Source organism: Anomalospiza imberbis, chromosome 1 (genome assembly GCF_031753505.1).
Source record: "Anomalospiza imberbis isolate Cuckoo-Finch-1a 21T00152 chromosome 1, ASM3175350v1, whole genome shotgun sequence".
In the NCBI taxonomy this organism is placed as follows: domain Eukaryota; kingdom Metazoa; phylum Chordata; class Aves; order Passeriformes; family Viduidae; genus Anomalospiza; species Anomalospiza imberbis.
Genome location: NC_089681.1, coordinates 60,401,353 through 60,416,029, shown reverse-complemented (window position 1 = coordinate 60,416,029; position 14,677 = coordinate 60,401,353). Strand labels below are relative to the sequence as shown.

Genomic DNA, 14,677 nt, shown 5'->3' with positions numbered 1-14,677 from the left:
GGCTACTGCCAGCAAATATTCCTTTCAAATTACTTCCAAAACCTCTGATTTCTGCTGTTTTTTTCTCAATCTGAGTTAAATATCCATCCTTTTGTAGGTCAGTGTAGACACCTTTAACCCACTCTGATCTGAGAATGAACAGTTTCTGGATAGCTTATTAATTAGGCAAAACTTGGGGGTAATGTATGAGAAACTGGCTGTATACTATTGTTAGTAGAAAAATAGAATGTTACATAAGTATTTATAAATTATGTATGATTTGTCGATATTATTTCTTAATAGCATTTAATAATTTATTAAAAGTGAACACTTCTCAATCAAGCTTCCCTGAAATCCAACTCGGTCCATTCTTGTAAATTCTTTAAGATACACTTCCCTTTCGCTATTTCCAAATTAGTTGCAGCTTTAGTCCATTTCCTCCAGAGCAGAGCTGAGGAACGACTGGGACAGCTTGAGAAAATTCCTTTTTCCCTTGCGTCCCCTTTCCGTGCCCGTGCTGTGCTGTACGGAGCGGACACTTCGGCTCCGCGCACCAGCAGGACCCAAGGCTCCGGGGCTGCTCCCAGGCCGCCCCAGCCCAGGCTGCACGAGGCACAGCAGCCCCTGCCAGCTGTTTTCCTCCTCACACTCGGTCGCAAAGATGGTTTTCATTTAACTGCTTTTGCTCAGCCACCTTTCAGGGGTTTTGTTTTTTGGTGTTTTTTTCTCATCGCTTGCCAAGGGCACAGCATTCCTTTGACAATTTCTATAAATCTTCATCTGTTTTAGTAATCTGTGGTTACTTTACCCTGTTTCTGACCTGCAGAGCTTTTAAATCAGTGTTTCTTCTCACGTGCCCATCTCTCAGCCCTTTCTTGCAGCCTTGTTCCCAGATGCATCTGGAATGTGGGGGGCACATTTGCTGTCATCCAGCCCCTTCCTGCACGCAGCACTTCACCAAATACTCTTATTTCTTGCCCTAAACTGGGCAAGGAAGCCACAGTGTAGGGATCCTAACAGGCCATTTAAAAAATATTCAGATTTTCCTGTTTTCACTGCTTTTCATTTACCAGACCAACAAAAAGTGCTGTAACATGTGCCAGACTCACATTCCTGCTATGCTGGTTTTCAGCTTGCAAGGGGCTTCCCTCTCACTGCTGTGTACCTCATCAGTACTAACAAGTCATCTACATGCTCTGAGAGGAAAAAAAATACCCCAGACTCACATCCAAGGAGTTATTTTTCTAACTCTACACCCTGCATTGAACTTGCAAGAGTTACAAATAGTACATATGAAGGGCTTGGGGAAACTGCTGAAACGACAGACTGGTTTTGGTTTCTTTAAATATAAACCAAAATGAAGTATAGCACAGAGAAGGGAAGAGGGAGGACGACAGCTATTGTTTTGCTTGTAGCAAGAAATGTTCCTGCCAGAATGAAGATGGCTTCTACTTCATCAAACTCAGAGTACAATGCCAGGGAACATCCAGTGCCCTAGTGCAGGAGCTACCTAGAGGGGAACAAGAAGAATAATGCCACCAGCTACAACAGTAATGGACCAGAGACCAGCTGCTCCAATGTTTTTCCATTGTTTCATCCCTTGTGGCAGTGAAATATCTTATTTTCTTTCCTTTTAAGAGCTTTTGCCTTCAGGCCTACAAGAGATGTATGTGCATTTAAGAGGAGAAAGAGCAGAGGGAGGGGAGGGTTGTTCTCAAGGCATGGGGAAACTGATGCTCCTTTTCTACCAAGGATGATGAAGCATTTGAGGAAAATTCTTGTGTGACTTTACTACAAAACACTTGAAGAAGGGAGACCAGAGCAGTAGTTGAGGGAATGGCACCTGCTGAGCTGCTTGCAGAGCTCAAAAACAAGCATGAGGATGAGCACTTGCCGTTGCAGCTCCCAGTATTTATCCAGAGAGATGTGCCTGGGGGAGTGGATGGAGGTCCCCAGGCTGTCTGTGCACAGGTACTCTGGCTTCAGCAGATCAAACCAATATGCTCTTGTGTCACCTGGAAATTTTCCCATTATTTCCCATATTATATAACCAGTTATGCTTTGACATGTATCAGGTGTACCAGAATCCCAGCAGCCAAACTCTGAGCATCACAAGAGGAGAAGGTGGGTTAAGAGATCATGTGTCCGTTTTCCAAATTACGCCACAACTGGGACTAAAAGCAGCAGTGCTTTACAAGGATGGGAAAGGTGAGTTTTGTTGCCAGACATGAGTTTAGGATTGAAAGGAGGGAAGAAAGAGGATCATGCTCCTTATTCTGCATCCAAGGTATGCTTTAACTACATGACTCACCAGGATTCAACTTTTCCCATGAAATACAAAAATATTTAAACTTTATTTGTTCTGTACATTAATCTGCTGAATTTAATGATTTTTAGCACCCTTTCAATTGCTTTGATTCTTGGTTTTCTGTTCTTTACCAAGGAGAAAAACAGGAAAAGCAATAACGTTTCCCAGATGTCATTCATTGCAGCAGAGAAATAGATACCATCCCCTCAGAGGGTCCAGAAGTAGGTCCTTCTACTTCCATGTAGGTTAAAAAGTTTGTTTACAATGTGTTGCTCTGCAGATAGCAGCTACTCATGATGTTAGAATGATTACTGCAAATACTTTTAAAATATTATTGATTAAAAGGAAGTACTGCTGATCACAGGCCTAGGGTGTGCAAGCATCTGCCTGGTTCTTTTCTAACTTTGTTGCTGGTCCTACTTCTACAGGAAACTGAAGCACAGTTGGAAGTTGGCAAGTGCAGCATATATCTTCTAATTAGTCCAATGCTATCAAATAATTTATGCAGATGTCATCATCTTTATCTTCCCAAGCATTTTTTCTGTGTGAAACTATGAATACTGAAACACACTATGACACTGGAGTAATTTTTCTGCAGTAGTTATCCAAATTTTCAAGTGACCAAATCTTAAGCTGACCAAATCTGTAAAGAAAATAAGTGTTAATATTTCCAAGTTAATGTCCTTTGGAGAAAATTGCTATCATGAAGATATAATCACACTTTCCTTTGAAGTGCTTATCTAACTTGCTCAGTGAACAGAGAATCCTGCCTGTGGAACCTTTCTGCCATTCTTCTCAATGACAAACTGGCTTTAATCTTTTTGGGTAACAATTTAACTCATCTGAATGCCATCTACCACCTTTGTTTCCTAGCAGCTGAAGTTTCAGGTCTGCTAGCAGAGTAAGAGAGTATGAATTTTGCCCAGGCTGGCTCACTCCCTCACCAAGAAAACAGAGAGGATTTAGCTTTGCATGGAATGCAATTGACTGCAAGGAGCAACCAGAATCTTCATGAGAATAAAATTTATTGAGAGCTTCCACTTGGGAAGTGACTGAATGTCACTTTAAATACACAACCCCAATATTCCTGAATTGCAGCTTTAGGCAATTTGTAAGGCATTATGTCTAGCTAGTAAGTCAAACCCTCTCAAAAGTGGTGGTTTGTGGTCTCACCTGCTAATAAAGGAAATAATAAGAAACTGTCCTAGCCATGCGAGTCATACAACAAATAAATCTTTTCTGTTTGCTTACTGACTTGAATTCCTAAAAAATGTAACATGTTGCAGCTGAAAGCTTCTTAGTAAAAAAAAAGATCAAAAATTGTCAGATGACTTTGTAAGTCTGCTCTTTGCAAAATTTCTTTGGCAGATCTGCTAGACCAGTGGCAGTGTTAAGATAGATCAAAGATGTCATTCCTGATTAAAAATAATAAAAAAAAAGGTTAGAGGGAAAGGTCACATATTCACATAGCAAAATCTGTCTGATGTTTACTGCACATAGCTGTACCAGGCTGAAATCACCTGATCATCTCAGAACTACTGAAGCAAACTCCTGTATGGAAAGGCACTGTGAAGCTCTAATTGGCTGGGACTGGACATAATCTCTTCTTCACCCACCTGATTTGCAAAGAGATTTGCCAAGAAGCAGCTTACTACATTGGAGATGTCCTTCTGCATGCCTTTGTGCCCTGCAAACACTGAAATTTAAATCATTTGTGCACAATCAATCCTTTCCAGAGCTTTCAGTGAAGGCAAACAGCCTCATGTGAGGCTTGAAGAAGTCCTTCAGAGCAGCTGTTTAGAAATGCATGAAGCATGAGGCACATTATATTCTCTTCCCACAGGCTGAGGGCCAGATGTTCAGTGGGTGTAAAGCAACAGAGCCTCAGTGTGGCTTTTTTGGGGGGCCACAGTGATTTATACCAGTCTAGAATCTGGCCCTTTGTGTTTCAGCCAATTGACTTTCCCAGCCTCTGCTGCTGAAGAGCATGGTTTTGTGAGGTGAGGAGGGATGGGAAGTGTTCAGGATTACTAGCCGAAGTTGCTGAAAAGAGAAATCTCTCAGAAGACTCCTGACACCACTTCTCCAGGCCAAATTGCTGAAGTAAGCACAGGTTTTTGGTTGTGATGCATTTACATATTTTCCTTCCCTTGTTTCTGCTGCTAGCAATGTACATAGATTCTTTATATCTGTTTATTCCCAAAGCAAGTTGACTTTTCAGTCCTCTTAAGATCAGGAAATGAGAATATTTCTAAGTAGAGGTGATGTTCCCGTATTTTTGTTTTCTTCATAACTTGCATTTTCCTGAAGCACAATTGAGAATTACTCACGGGAGTATGGATTTCAGAATCAGACCTTTTGGTCATTTTGACAGTGTCATGGGAGGAAAAAACTGTTTCCCAGAACCAAACAATTTTATTACATTCCAGAATCATGTGCAAAACAGGGATCCCATCTGTTCAACAGCATTCCCACTAAGTACAGTTCTGCCTGTAGCTCACCAGAATAAGCAGTTCAACAAAGGAGCCTCAGTCTTCAATGATAATGTTTTCTTCAAAATAGAAGACACCAGTAGAAAGGGCTTCATAATAATTTGCACATTTGCCAAGATGTATTTTCTTAAGTACTGTTTTGACTGCTAAGGGCACTGCAGAGTAGTAGAGCACTAGAGCACTCACTCATAAATTAAGCTTTCTCTGATCAGTTTTGCCATTTCTTCCAAATCCACAATAAATGAGTAAAAAATAATAATAAAAAAGCAGAATCTCAGAACCGATGGATTAAAACTGGGCTAATATAGACTTAGTTTTTTCCCTTGACAGCTTGAAGAGTTTTGAATAAAGGGTGCCTGATTGCAGCAGCCTTGGTTTAGGCTAGTTTACTAGAACAATTCTACAATAAAAAGATTATGAAATAAAAGAGAGGGGATTTAATTTATGAGATTCCACTAACTGAAGACCGGTGCCTGGGATTTTTATCATCCCCATGAACATCAGCAAGTTTTGCTTAGCAAGTGCAATGAAGAGCTTATGGAAACCCAGCTTAGAGTTTTATAGTTGCTTAGTTCTGCATATATCCATTTCTAAGTGTCTGCTTTGAGTTACTTCAAAGTCCTCTTAACAGTTTCTCCATCTGACTGAGATTCCCTTGACAGCTCTGCTTGTGCTTTTCCTTCGAGAATCTGATCTGAAAAATAAAATGCAATTTCAATGCTTGATTGTGGAAAGGCATTGTTGTTGGTCTGGGGAGTCAGCCTTGCTGGTGCACATGCTTTGCCTGTGGGTAAAAAGTGATGCCCACCAAGCCCAGTTTGCCCCAAACTCCCTTGTTTCCAGGCTAGAGGAGCCTGGAAATACTTGTATCCAGCTCATAGATAACAGCAAGAGGGCTGGAAGGGAGATGTCTTTCAAGACAGGGGCTGAAGTTGTTTTCTCCTTTCCTGTAAAGATTCAGAGGGAGAGCAGGATGTCTCTCCAACCTGATTCCAACCTTTTTGCCCAAAGTCTACTTGAGCACGTCTGGTGCACCAGCATGGTTCTGCAACAGAGCCACCTCTTTCCTGCAGTCCTCCTATACACAGAGCTCTGGGATCATCACCAGAGGGTGTCAGTATCCTGATCTCCCAGGATGTTTCTCACAAGATGTAGGTACTACAGCTGCCACCCACTGCACAGGTTTTCATGCTGGCTGGATTTTACCACGGTGCAGACAGTTCAGTGCGATTAGATTGTAGGGTGCAATGGAGGTATGTCTGGCTTTGACTCCTTTGCATTCAGCTGTAGGTGCAGGTGTCATGAGGGCCACACGCTGGGAATGACAGAGAGGTACAACCCATGGAAAAAACATGGACAATTAAGAGTCATCCTTTGCCTGCCTAATGATTCATACAGGTGTCTTCAGGAGTGCATCCATGGTGAGCTCCCAGGTTTTTGAAAGGGTGGGGAGAGTATTTCCTGGGCAATGATTTAATTGATTTTCAGCTTTGTAAGAATATTTTGTTAGGATTTTGCAGGAGCACTGGATGCACTCTGGATGTAGTTAATTCTACCAACAACAGGTCAAAACTTGTTGATGATCTGTCACGTGGGAGCACGCCTAGTAGCTAAAGTGGAGAGGCCAGCAGAGAGCTTGGGGTTTAGGACTGAGTAGCAGGTATAAGCTGGTCACTCATCTTCTTCATTTGTAAATGAGAATGAAGAGAAATAGCTGTAACTCTGCATCACAGGCTTAGCATGAGGCTTAATTAATTAGTGTTTGTGACACCCTGCCAAAAAGGTGTTAAGATAATTAGAAGTGTAACTCTTACATCTGTTCAGGGCTACTCCCCTGGGGCCACAACCCATGATTAAGATTTCTAGCAGATGTCACAATGCAAATAGCAATGACTTGTAATTGGGAGTACAGTAAGGAGGAGCATGAGCAGCTCTCCTCCCTCTGAGGACAGGTACACTTACGCCATCGCTGCTGCCCACACACCCTCTTGTTGGGTGAGGGCCCTTCAAGGGATCCAGCCCCACACCACGGTGCTGCTCAGCTCCATGTCTGGGACAAAAGGGAGACTACTCTGAAAAATGGTGTTTTATGATAATCATGCAGCCTCTGCAAAGCAGATTAATCTCTTCTGTGCCTTCTACCCTCACTGCAGGCAACTGCAAGAGAGAGGCACTTGCAGCACGCTGCAGGAAAGCAGCTTTACTGACACTGTTAGAGATGTGAGTGACATCACTTACATTTTTTGGAACAATGGCCTTTTTCCCACAACTGCCTTGGCTTTTGTTCCCTTTGCACTGGCGCCATGCAGCTGGCTAGGATCTGACATTATTCCCCTGAGTTCAAGGAGAAAGAAGTCCCTGGAGAGTGAGTGTTTGGGAGAAGTCAGCATAATGTTGATGGGCCCCAGTTGATATTCAGGGGGAAGTGATAGTATTTGGTTTTAGCCTGCTCCATGCTTCAAACTTGAAATTTGTTAGAAAAAAATGCCTGTCTGCAGAACAGAGATACAGTCTGTTGGTATCTGTAGGGCTTGATGTAGTGGCATACATGGACAGGAGGGAGATGAAGGTAGCTACGCTAGGTAGGGGCTGGGAGCTTCATGGTCTGGATCCAGGCGGGAGAACAGAGATAAAACAGGATCCTGTAAATAACAACTGCACTCATTACTCTCTTTCCTCTCCAGAGCAAGTCAGTTCTTTGCATCAAGGTGAATCTTGGTTCTCCTGCTCTGCTCTTCCCCTATTGCTTCTCTAAAGTTCCCCTGCCTCCTTTTCTTCACTGTGTTCCTTCTTAGCTGGAAGGTTTTTCTTCTGTTGCAGCCTGGAGCTGTTTCTCACCAAGCCTAGGGTCCTTGCTGCTCACAGGACTGATGGGGCTTTTACCCCACTAGGGTGTCCTGGCCTAGCATGACCTGCAGGAGCTGTGAGTAGCTTACCAAGAAAGGTTTTCTGCAAATTTAACCACTCAGATCTCTGAAATTTATTCAAACTAGTAGTCCCCACATGTTTGGAGGAAATTAGGTGCGAGTCAGTGGCAATGCCATCAGTCTCCTACTCAGTGTACTCAGCAAAACACAGAGTAAAAATGTCATCTGCATGAATACAATCTTTCTCTTAGGTTCTGCTAGTGTTAGGAATTTCCAAATGAAAGATCACACAATTTATGTCTTTTAAATATGGGTAAGAGGTACCTTCCCTAGCTTCTTCCTTGGCAATGGTAGAGCTGTTTTGCCTGGGAGAAACACTACAAAATAATCACAAACAACCCCCTCCAAACCACAAAAATCCCAAACTGAACTCAACTCCCAACAAGACTTAACTAGCCTGAGGTAGGCATCTGGGGAAGATTTCAGCTTGCTCACTTTTGGCAGTGCCGTAAGGAAGCGAAGGCAGGATCTCATGCCAGGAAATGCCAGGCAACCTGAACCCAAGGCAGGCTGCTCCTCTTGCCCGCTGAGCTGGCCTGGACACTTGGCACTCCATTCCAGGTGCGTTGGCTGTGGATGGCAGGTAGCCTCTCCTATGGATTCCTGCTGGCAAGCCTGCACCTGAAAAGCAGCACTGTGACTTTTCTATTTAATTCAAAGCAGTTTGAAGCATGTGAAGTAGTAAGGACAAGGTGAGACATTTTGGGTAATCACTGTGCAGAGACTTGGCACCTGGGTTCTGAAATAGCAATTTCCTGGACATTGATTCGGTATTAGTGGAAAACACAAATGGACTCCTGGGTTTATTAGGAGGGGAAGGGCAAAGCTTCAGCAATGTCATTACATAAATCCACAGTGAATATCTCTCAGTTATCTGGTGTCTGGTTCCATCCCTCAAAGGTGGCATAGCAGAATTTGAAAAGGTGCATAAAGGGCCAACACACTGGCCACAGGTGTGATACAGCTTCTCTAATACAGAAGATGAGCTGAAATTCCACAGTCTAGGAAAAAAGAGGACTGAGAGGAGAAACTGGAGAGGTTATAAAATCATTAAGTGAATGAATCACAGAATGCTTTGGTTGGAAGAAACCTTAAAGATCATCAGTTCCAGCCTCCTGCCACGGGCAGGGATACCTGTCACTGGACCAGGTTGCTCAGAGCTACATTCCACCTGCTCTTGAACACTTCCAGGAATGGGACATTCACAACTTCTCTGGGCAACCTGTTCCAGTGCCTCACCACCTTCAGAGTAAAGAATTTTTTCCTAATATCTAATCTTAACCTACTCTCCATTTGTGCTGTCATTACATGCATTACTTGTAAATAGTCCCTCTCCATGTTTCTTGTGGGCTCCCTTCAGGTTATTGGAAGGACACAACTAGGTCACCCTAAGCCTTCACTTTTTCAGGCTGAACAAAACAAATTCTCTCAGCCTTTCCTTATAGGAAAGGTGCTCTATCTCTCCAATCATCTTGGTTGCCCTGGACTCAATTCAAGAGGTTGATGTCTTTCCTGTGCTGGGGACAGGAAGGTGAATAACAAGTAGTTATTGGCAGTTGCTCATAAGACAAAATCCAAGAAGCTTCAGATGGATGTTTAAAGCAAAGAGAAAATATTTTTCCCCATAGCACTTCATTAAACAGTGGAATGCCACAGGATGCTATGAAGGCTAAAAGATTAGTTCTAAAGCACTTACACTTAGCCACTGTCAGGGCTGATAAACACAGAGATGCAGGTATGTTCTTTAGGTCTAGAAACCTCTGTTTGCCAGCTGCTAGAAGCCAGAACAACACATCAGGAGGAGCAGTACTGTATGCTGGCCCCAATCCTTTTTTTTTTTTTTTTTTTTAATTTATTTTTTTTTTATTCAATGCTAACATTTTTCTGAGGCTATAGACTGAGTGGCATTGCACATAAGGTGGTTGTTTTACTTACAGTGCAACGACTGTGAAAATGCACCATCTATCATTTGAGGCAGCTGGGAAAACAACGTGTCCAAGACAGGGTTCTCTGGGCTGGAAGTTCATTAACATCCCATCAACAGAACTACATCAGGCATCAATTTGTACTGTTCATTTTCTACAAGTAGCTGCTTGGAGCACAGTCCCTTCCAGCTAGGTTTGGTGGGTTGTGCTTCCTTAGGAAGGTTACAGTGTATAAAATAGCCATAAGCAAGGCAAGTTCCAAGAATGGCTGCTGGTCTTCTCTCTTCATAAAAAGGATGAGATTGCAGTAACATGCAGCATATTTTTCTTAGGGGAACAATAATTCTTGGGAGGAAGTGCCAGCTAAGAATTAATACTGATAAAACCTACATATTTCTTCCTGGGGATTCTCATGGGAAATGTCTAGTTTTGCTATTTAAAATTATTTTTTGAAAAACGTGCTACCAGTTAGGTGTTCTGGAAATAGATTAAGTAAAGGAGTGCGTGACAGGCACAAACATAAAAAAAGAATGGTGAACCCTCTGTCTCTAAGCTTGCCATGTGCAATTTGAGTACTCCTGAGAAGATAAGCAGTACATTGGAACCTGTTTTTAAGCCAGCCACTAGATTACAGAAGCAGGCCTCCCAGTTTAAATCAGCTTCAAAGTGAACGACTGAAGAATGATCCTGGAAAAAAAATCTCAAAAGGTATATTTTCCCTTTAATACACTGCCAAGAGTTTTCTCTACAACAGGAAGAGTTAGTTCACAGGGACAGGGAAGCCAGGATTGGCCCTCAAACATAGCAGCAGGAAAGTTAAAATGTGAAATTATGCTGCTAATGAGCCTAAGACAGTAAAGTCATTATCTCCTGTCAGAGAAGCTGGAAAAGCATGTGAGGGAGAAGAGCCTGTGCTGCCTGCAAGACAATTTTGTCTGCTAATGAACCTGTAGGAGTGAAAGAACATCAAAAACAGGCCAGGAGTCCTTCTTGTTTGTTTTTCTTCCGGTATGAATTTGTCTGAAGCTCCGTAGGACCCTGCTGTCTGCTGCCTTCAGGTTTAATCCAGATCATCCCACCTCTGAATAAAGGACCTCAAACCTGTTGCTAATGGAAGTAGGTGGCTTCAGACAATTGTGCCTTTCAGATACCCCACATTTTGCCTCCTCTGCTGTCCACCATCACTTTGTTGTGAGGTTGCTGATGGCACTGAAGTGACTGCCGTGGTTGGGCACAGTCTGACACAGCATGGAGCAGCTCCTTGCTTTTAGGCATTCCCCACCATTGTTCTTCTCCGTATGGAACCCTGGGAAATTTTGATTCACCTCCTTGTTTCCTCAGCTGGGAACAACCCAGTGGCTTTGTGATACCAGTAAGACTTCCTCCTCCTAGAAAAGAAAGCTGTGGGAAAGGTTTTCTTCTGCCTTTCCACTGTCAGGACATCAGACTGAGCTGTATCCACCTCCTCAAGTTTCAGAGGAGGTAAAATACCAGACCCCCACATCATGATAAGATTTTCCTCCAGCCTTTAAGAACATACTACAATGAACTTACTGTCCCTCCTTCATCTGCATTTACACATTATTTTGTCATTTCCTGATACAAGACTTTCTTTCGTTCAGGCCATAGACCACTTACTGTCCAAATGCCTTGTGTTCATTTCACCAAGTCCTAATAATTTCTGACTATTTTTCCCATCTCCCTGACTGTTTGGGTAATCTGATATAAACCATTCTCCATTCTGTTTCTAAGAGGAAAGCAAAGCTCTCCTGCAGGTTGACTCATTCTGGCACTTTCATGCTAACCTAAAGTAAGTCTGCTGCAGAGTGACTGTCACTCTAGCTTCCTTAACCTTTAGAAGACAGAGAAGTGGAAAGCAGCAAAGACATTCAGGGCTCCCACTGAGGATGAGGGAGGTCTTGGTAGACAGTAAAGCCTGACCTGGAATTATTTGGGGTTGTATATGTATATAACAGGATTCAAATTTTCACTAACATTTGTCAGAGGTTTTGCCATTGACATCACCCTTGAGAGGGCAGAGAAAGCACCATTACACCCAAATGACCAAACAATCAATAATCAGTGTGTAGGGGAATAGTAGATTCAGCTTTGCTTCCTAATGGAAAAGCTCACACAAAATAGTTTTTTATTTCCAGTGACAAAGAGGGAAGAACTGCTCATTTCTCAGAGCTTATGGAAAAAAATGAAGCTGACAAGAAAGGGAAGAAATTACAGAGATGAAATAGATGAACTTACTTCCCATATACACGGGCATAGTATATTTTTTTCTTAAAAGAACCTGATATGAAAAATGTTATCATTGTTGGACTATGGGAAAGGAAACATTTTGCCTTCTCATCTTGGCTTGGTTTCAGGAGATAGAGCTAAAGCTGCCTTGTGCATTCCACAGAAGATGAATTTTTCTTTAAACATTTTAGTTGTAGCCCAACTCCTCACCATATGAAGGCACCAGTGTATCCAGGGAAGCAGAGCATCCACAGAGCTGTGATACTGACTCTACTGCTGAAGTCAATTGAATTTTGGTTCCTGAATTTCAGAAAAAGTTGTAGGTATTGCCTGGGAATTGCATAAGTTCAATGTATGATAAAAAAGGCTCACATTTATTAAGGACATTCAAATTAGAGTCCCAAGAGAAAGGCTGATTGTTTGAAAGACACCACAAGAGGGTAAAGTTCAGGCAGTTTGTGGATGGCATCAATTTTGTGCTGCCTGGCTATGGACATTCAGTTCTGAGATGAAGGAGTACAAGGCTGGAACTTGGGGTGGGACCAAGTCAAGCTTTGCTGAGAAGCAGGAAGAGGAGTCACATGCAAACATTAATTTACTAGTCCAAGCACACAGTCACTAACAATGCCTGGGACCATTCCCAGGAGGCAGAACTTGCTTGTTCTGTTGTTAAACAATTTTGTTCAAATTGATGAACAATTGCAAAGTATTGTCAAATTATTAGCATAGCTCCTGCCAAAGGGCATCTTCCAAAGATCTCCTGGCCCAGAAACTGTTCCCAGGAGGCAGCTTGAGATAGGCACACTCTTTGGTGAGTAGCAGAGGTTAAATACATGGTACTGGGGCCCTTAATGCTAGGGAGTGGAGCAAGGCACAATAAATTTACTTGTACAGACGTAGCTACAAGTTGTACAGAGAAAATAACAGCTTGATTTGAGTGCTCCTGAACAACCTATTTGGGAACTAGCAATGATTTTACAAGGTGTGTTTACCAAGCCAAAACAAAGGCCTGCAACAATGCTCTGGATAGTACCAACCCATGAAGGGCTGCAGCTATCAGCTGGAGGATGGCCAGCCATGGAAGCAGTACTTGCTCCATGCCAGGGACTTTGGATACTAAGGTCTGGCCTTGTAGAGGAGAAGGGAGTGCAGTCACACATTACAAACACTGTTTCTAATAAAGATTTATTTTTTCCTATTTAATTTAAACACCCACACAGACAATACTTTGGGGTTGTAAACACTTGCTGCTGGTAGATTAATTTGGTTGTTGCTCTATTTGTCATGCTGGTACTCGAGAAACTGAAAGCGGAAACAAGGAGAAACAAGGGAAACAGCTGAAGTCAGTCAGTCATCCTCTGAAGTAAGTAAATCAAAAGCAAATAAATAGCACAGACAATGTAATTGGTGATTATAAGACTACATAGGATCCCATCAAACACAGAATTAAATGAGCTACTCTCTTGATCTGCCTGTTGCTTATGTAGTTCTTGTTTAAATGTCGTTGAAATAACAGTGTGCCAACAAATATAAACTGCAAACACAGCATTTTAATAAGCTCAAAGTGAAATAAAACAAGCCAGAGCAGATCTGTTGGCTCTTGCAGTTTTTTGTTTTCAAGATGGGAAGGTTGGAGGTGGGAGGCATGTAGGGAGAGTATTATTCCTTGCACATGTTTGTCTGGTGCTGATTAAGAGGGGCGATGTTAAAAACTTTCTGTGACATGTTACAGGCTATAATCTTCAAATTTAGAGCCTTGTATTGCTCTCAATCTAGTCACAAAATCCCCATTAAGGAGAGTAGAGAGCCCTGAGGAGTTTGTGTAATAGGCTTTAATAGCATTTAAGAAACAAAAATCTCCTCCTTAATGGTGCCCAAACCATCTTTTCTCACATTTTGCAGAAGGACCTTGGATACTAGTGTATTTGTCCTTCATCTAATCTGTTCTTTAAGAGTGCTCATCTAAATGTGGGCTTAAAATAGATCTAATTAACAGATCTGACCAGCTGATTAGTCAAATATAACAGCCACTGCAGTGTAGAAAGGTTAATCCCAAATCTGAAGAAAGCCAAGTGACATCCTCTCTTCCCCCCCCAGAATTTGCCATACACCCATCATTTTCCCTGTCACATTCTCTACTGTTTGTTAGTGCCTTGGTTAACAACATCACCTCCCAACTCACACTGCTTAGTTTTGCTTCTGCTTTGCACAGCTAAAACCCCTGTAAACTTCCAAGTTGAACCTTTTTCTTCAAATCCCAAAAATATCAAGTTTTTTCCAATGCGTAGGCAAAAGGCTTTGGCTGTTCCTCCTTTCTGAGCACGATCACCCTGTGCTAATGCTGTCAGAGGGGCCTGGTGGATGGAAAGAGGATGCTCATGGATGCTGCCAGAGAGCTTCTGTCTAAGCAAAAGCATAGCCAGACAAGGCTGGGCATGGCAGGATTCAGGGACCAGAGCTCTGCTCCCGGCATGGCATGGCGACAATGCCACCCAGCCCCTTGCTTCACCACTACCTCCCTCATCTCCTCTGAGCAAGCTTCTGCCTGGTGCTTTAGAAAATTAATGCTAAGTAGAAAACCATGAAAGCACATTACCTGTAAATTACCTGACTAATCATATTCTCTCTCCTGGGACCTATTACGCTTCCAAGCTTGCAACTTAGTCATCCTTGCAGGCAAGCTCTCCTCATTTCCCAGTTTTGTTCATCAGGTTCATCCAGAACGTTTGCAAATTCCTTCATTTTCCTCCAAGCTAGCTGTTCAGTCCTGCCAGGTGCTCAGCTCCCTGAGTACCCCCC

General features: G+C 42.6%; 1 protein-coding gene across 3 annotated transcripts in view; it reads right to left on the bottom strand.

Moving 5' to 3' along the window:
• Nucleotides 1–5,368: 5,368 nt before the first annotated feature.
• SCGN (secretagogin, EF-hand calcium binding protein) overlaps nucleotides 5,369–14,677 on the bottom strand; it is a 71,628-nt gene continuing 62,319 nt past the window's right edge. Inside the window, exons 9-10 of one of the 3 annotated variants that reach the window (XM_068194136.1) lie at nucleotides 8,142–8,327; nucleotides 5,369–5,473 (exon numbers count right to left, since the gene is read on the bottom strand). In XM_068194136.1, the coding sequence (XP_068050237.1) occupies nucleotides 5,393–5,473; nucleotides 8,142–8,327 (267 nt within the window). In that variant the 3' untranslated portion in view covers nucleotides 5,369–5,392. Of the gene's footprint in view, nucleotides 5,474–7,886; nucleotides 8,012–8,141; nucleotides 8,328–14,677 lie in introns of those variants that run through there. The other 2 variants (XM_068194146.1, XM_068194119.1) reach the window with 2 other exon arrangements.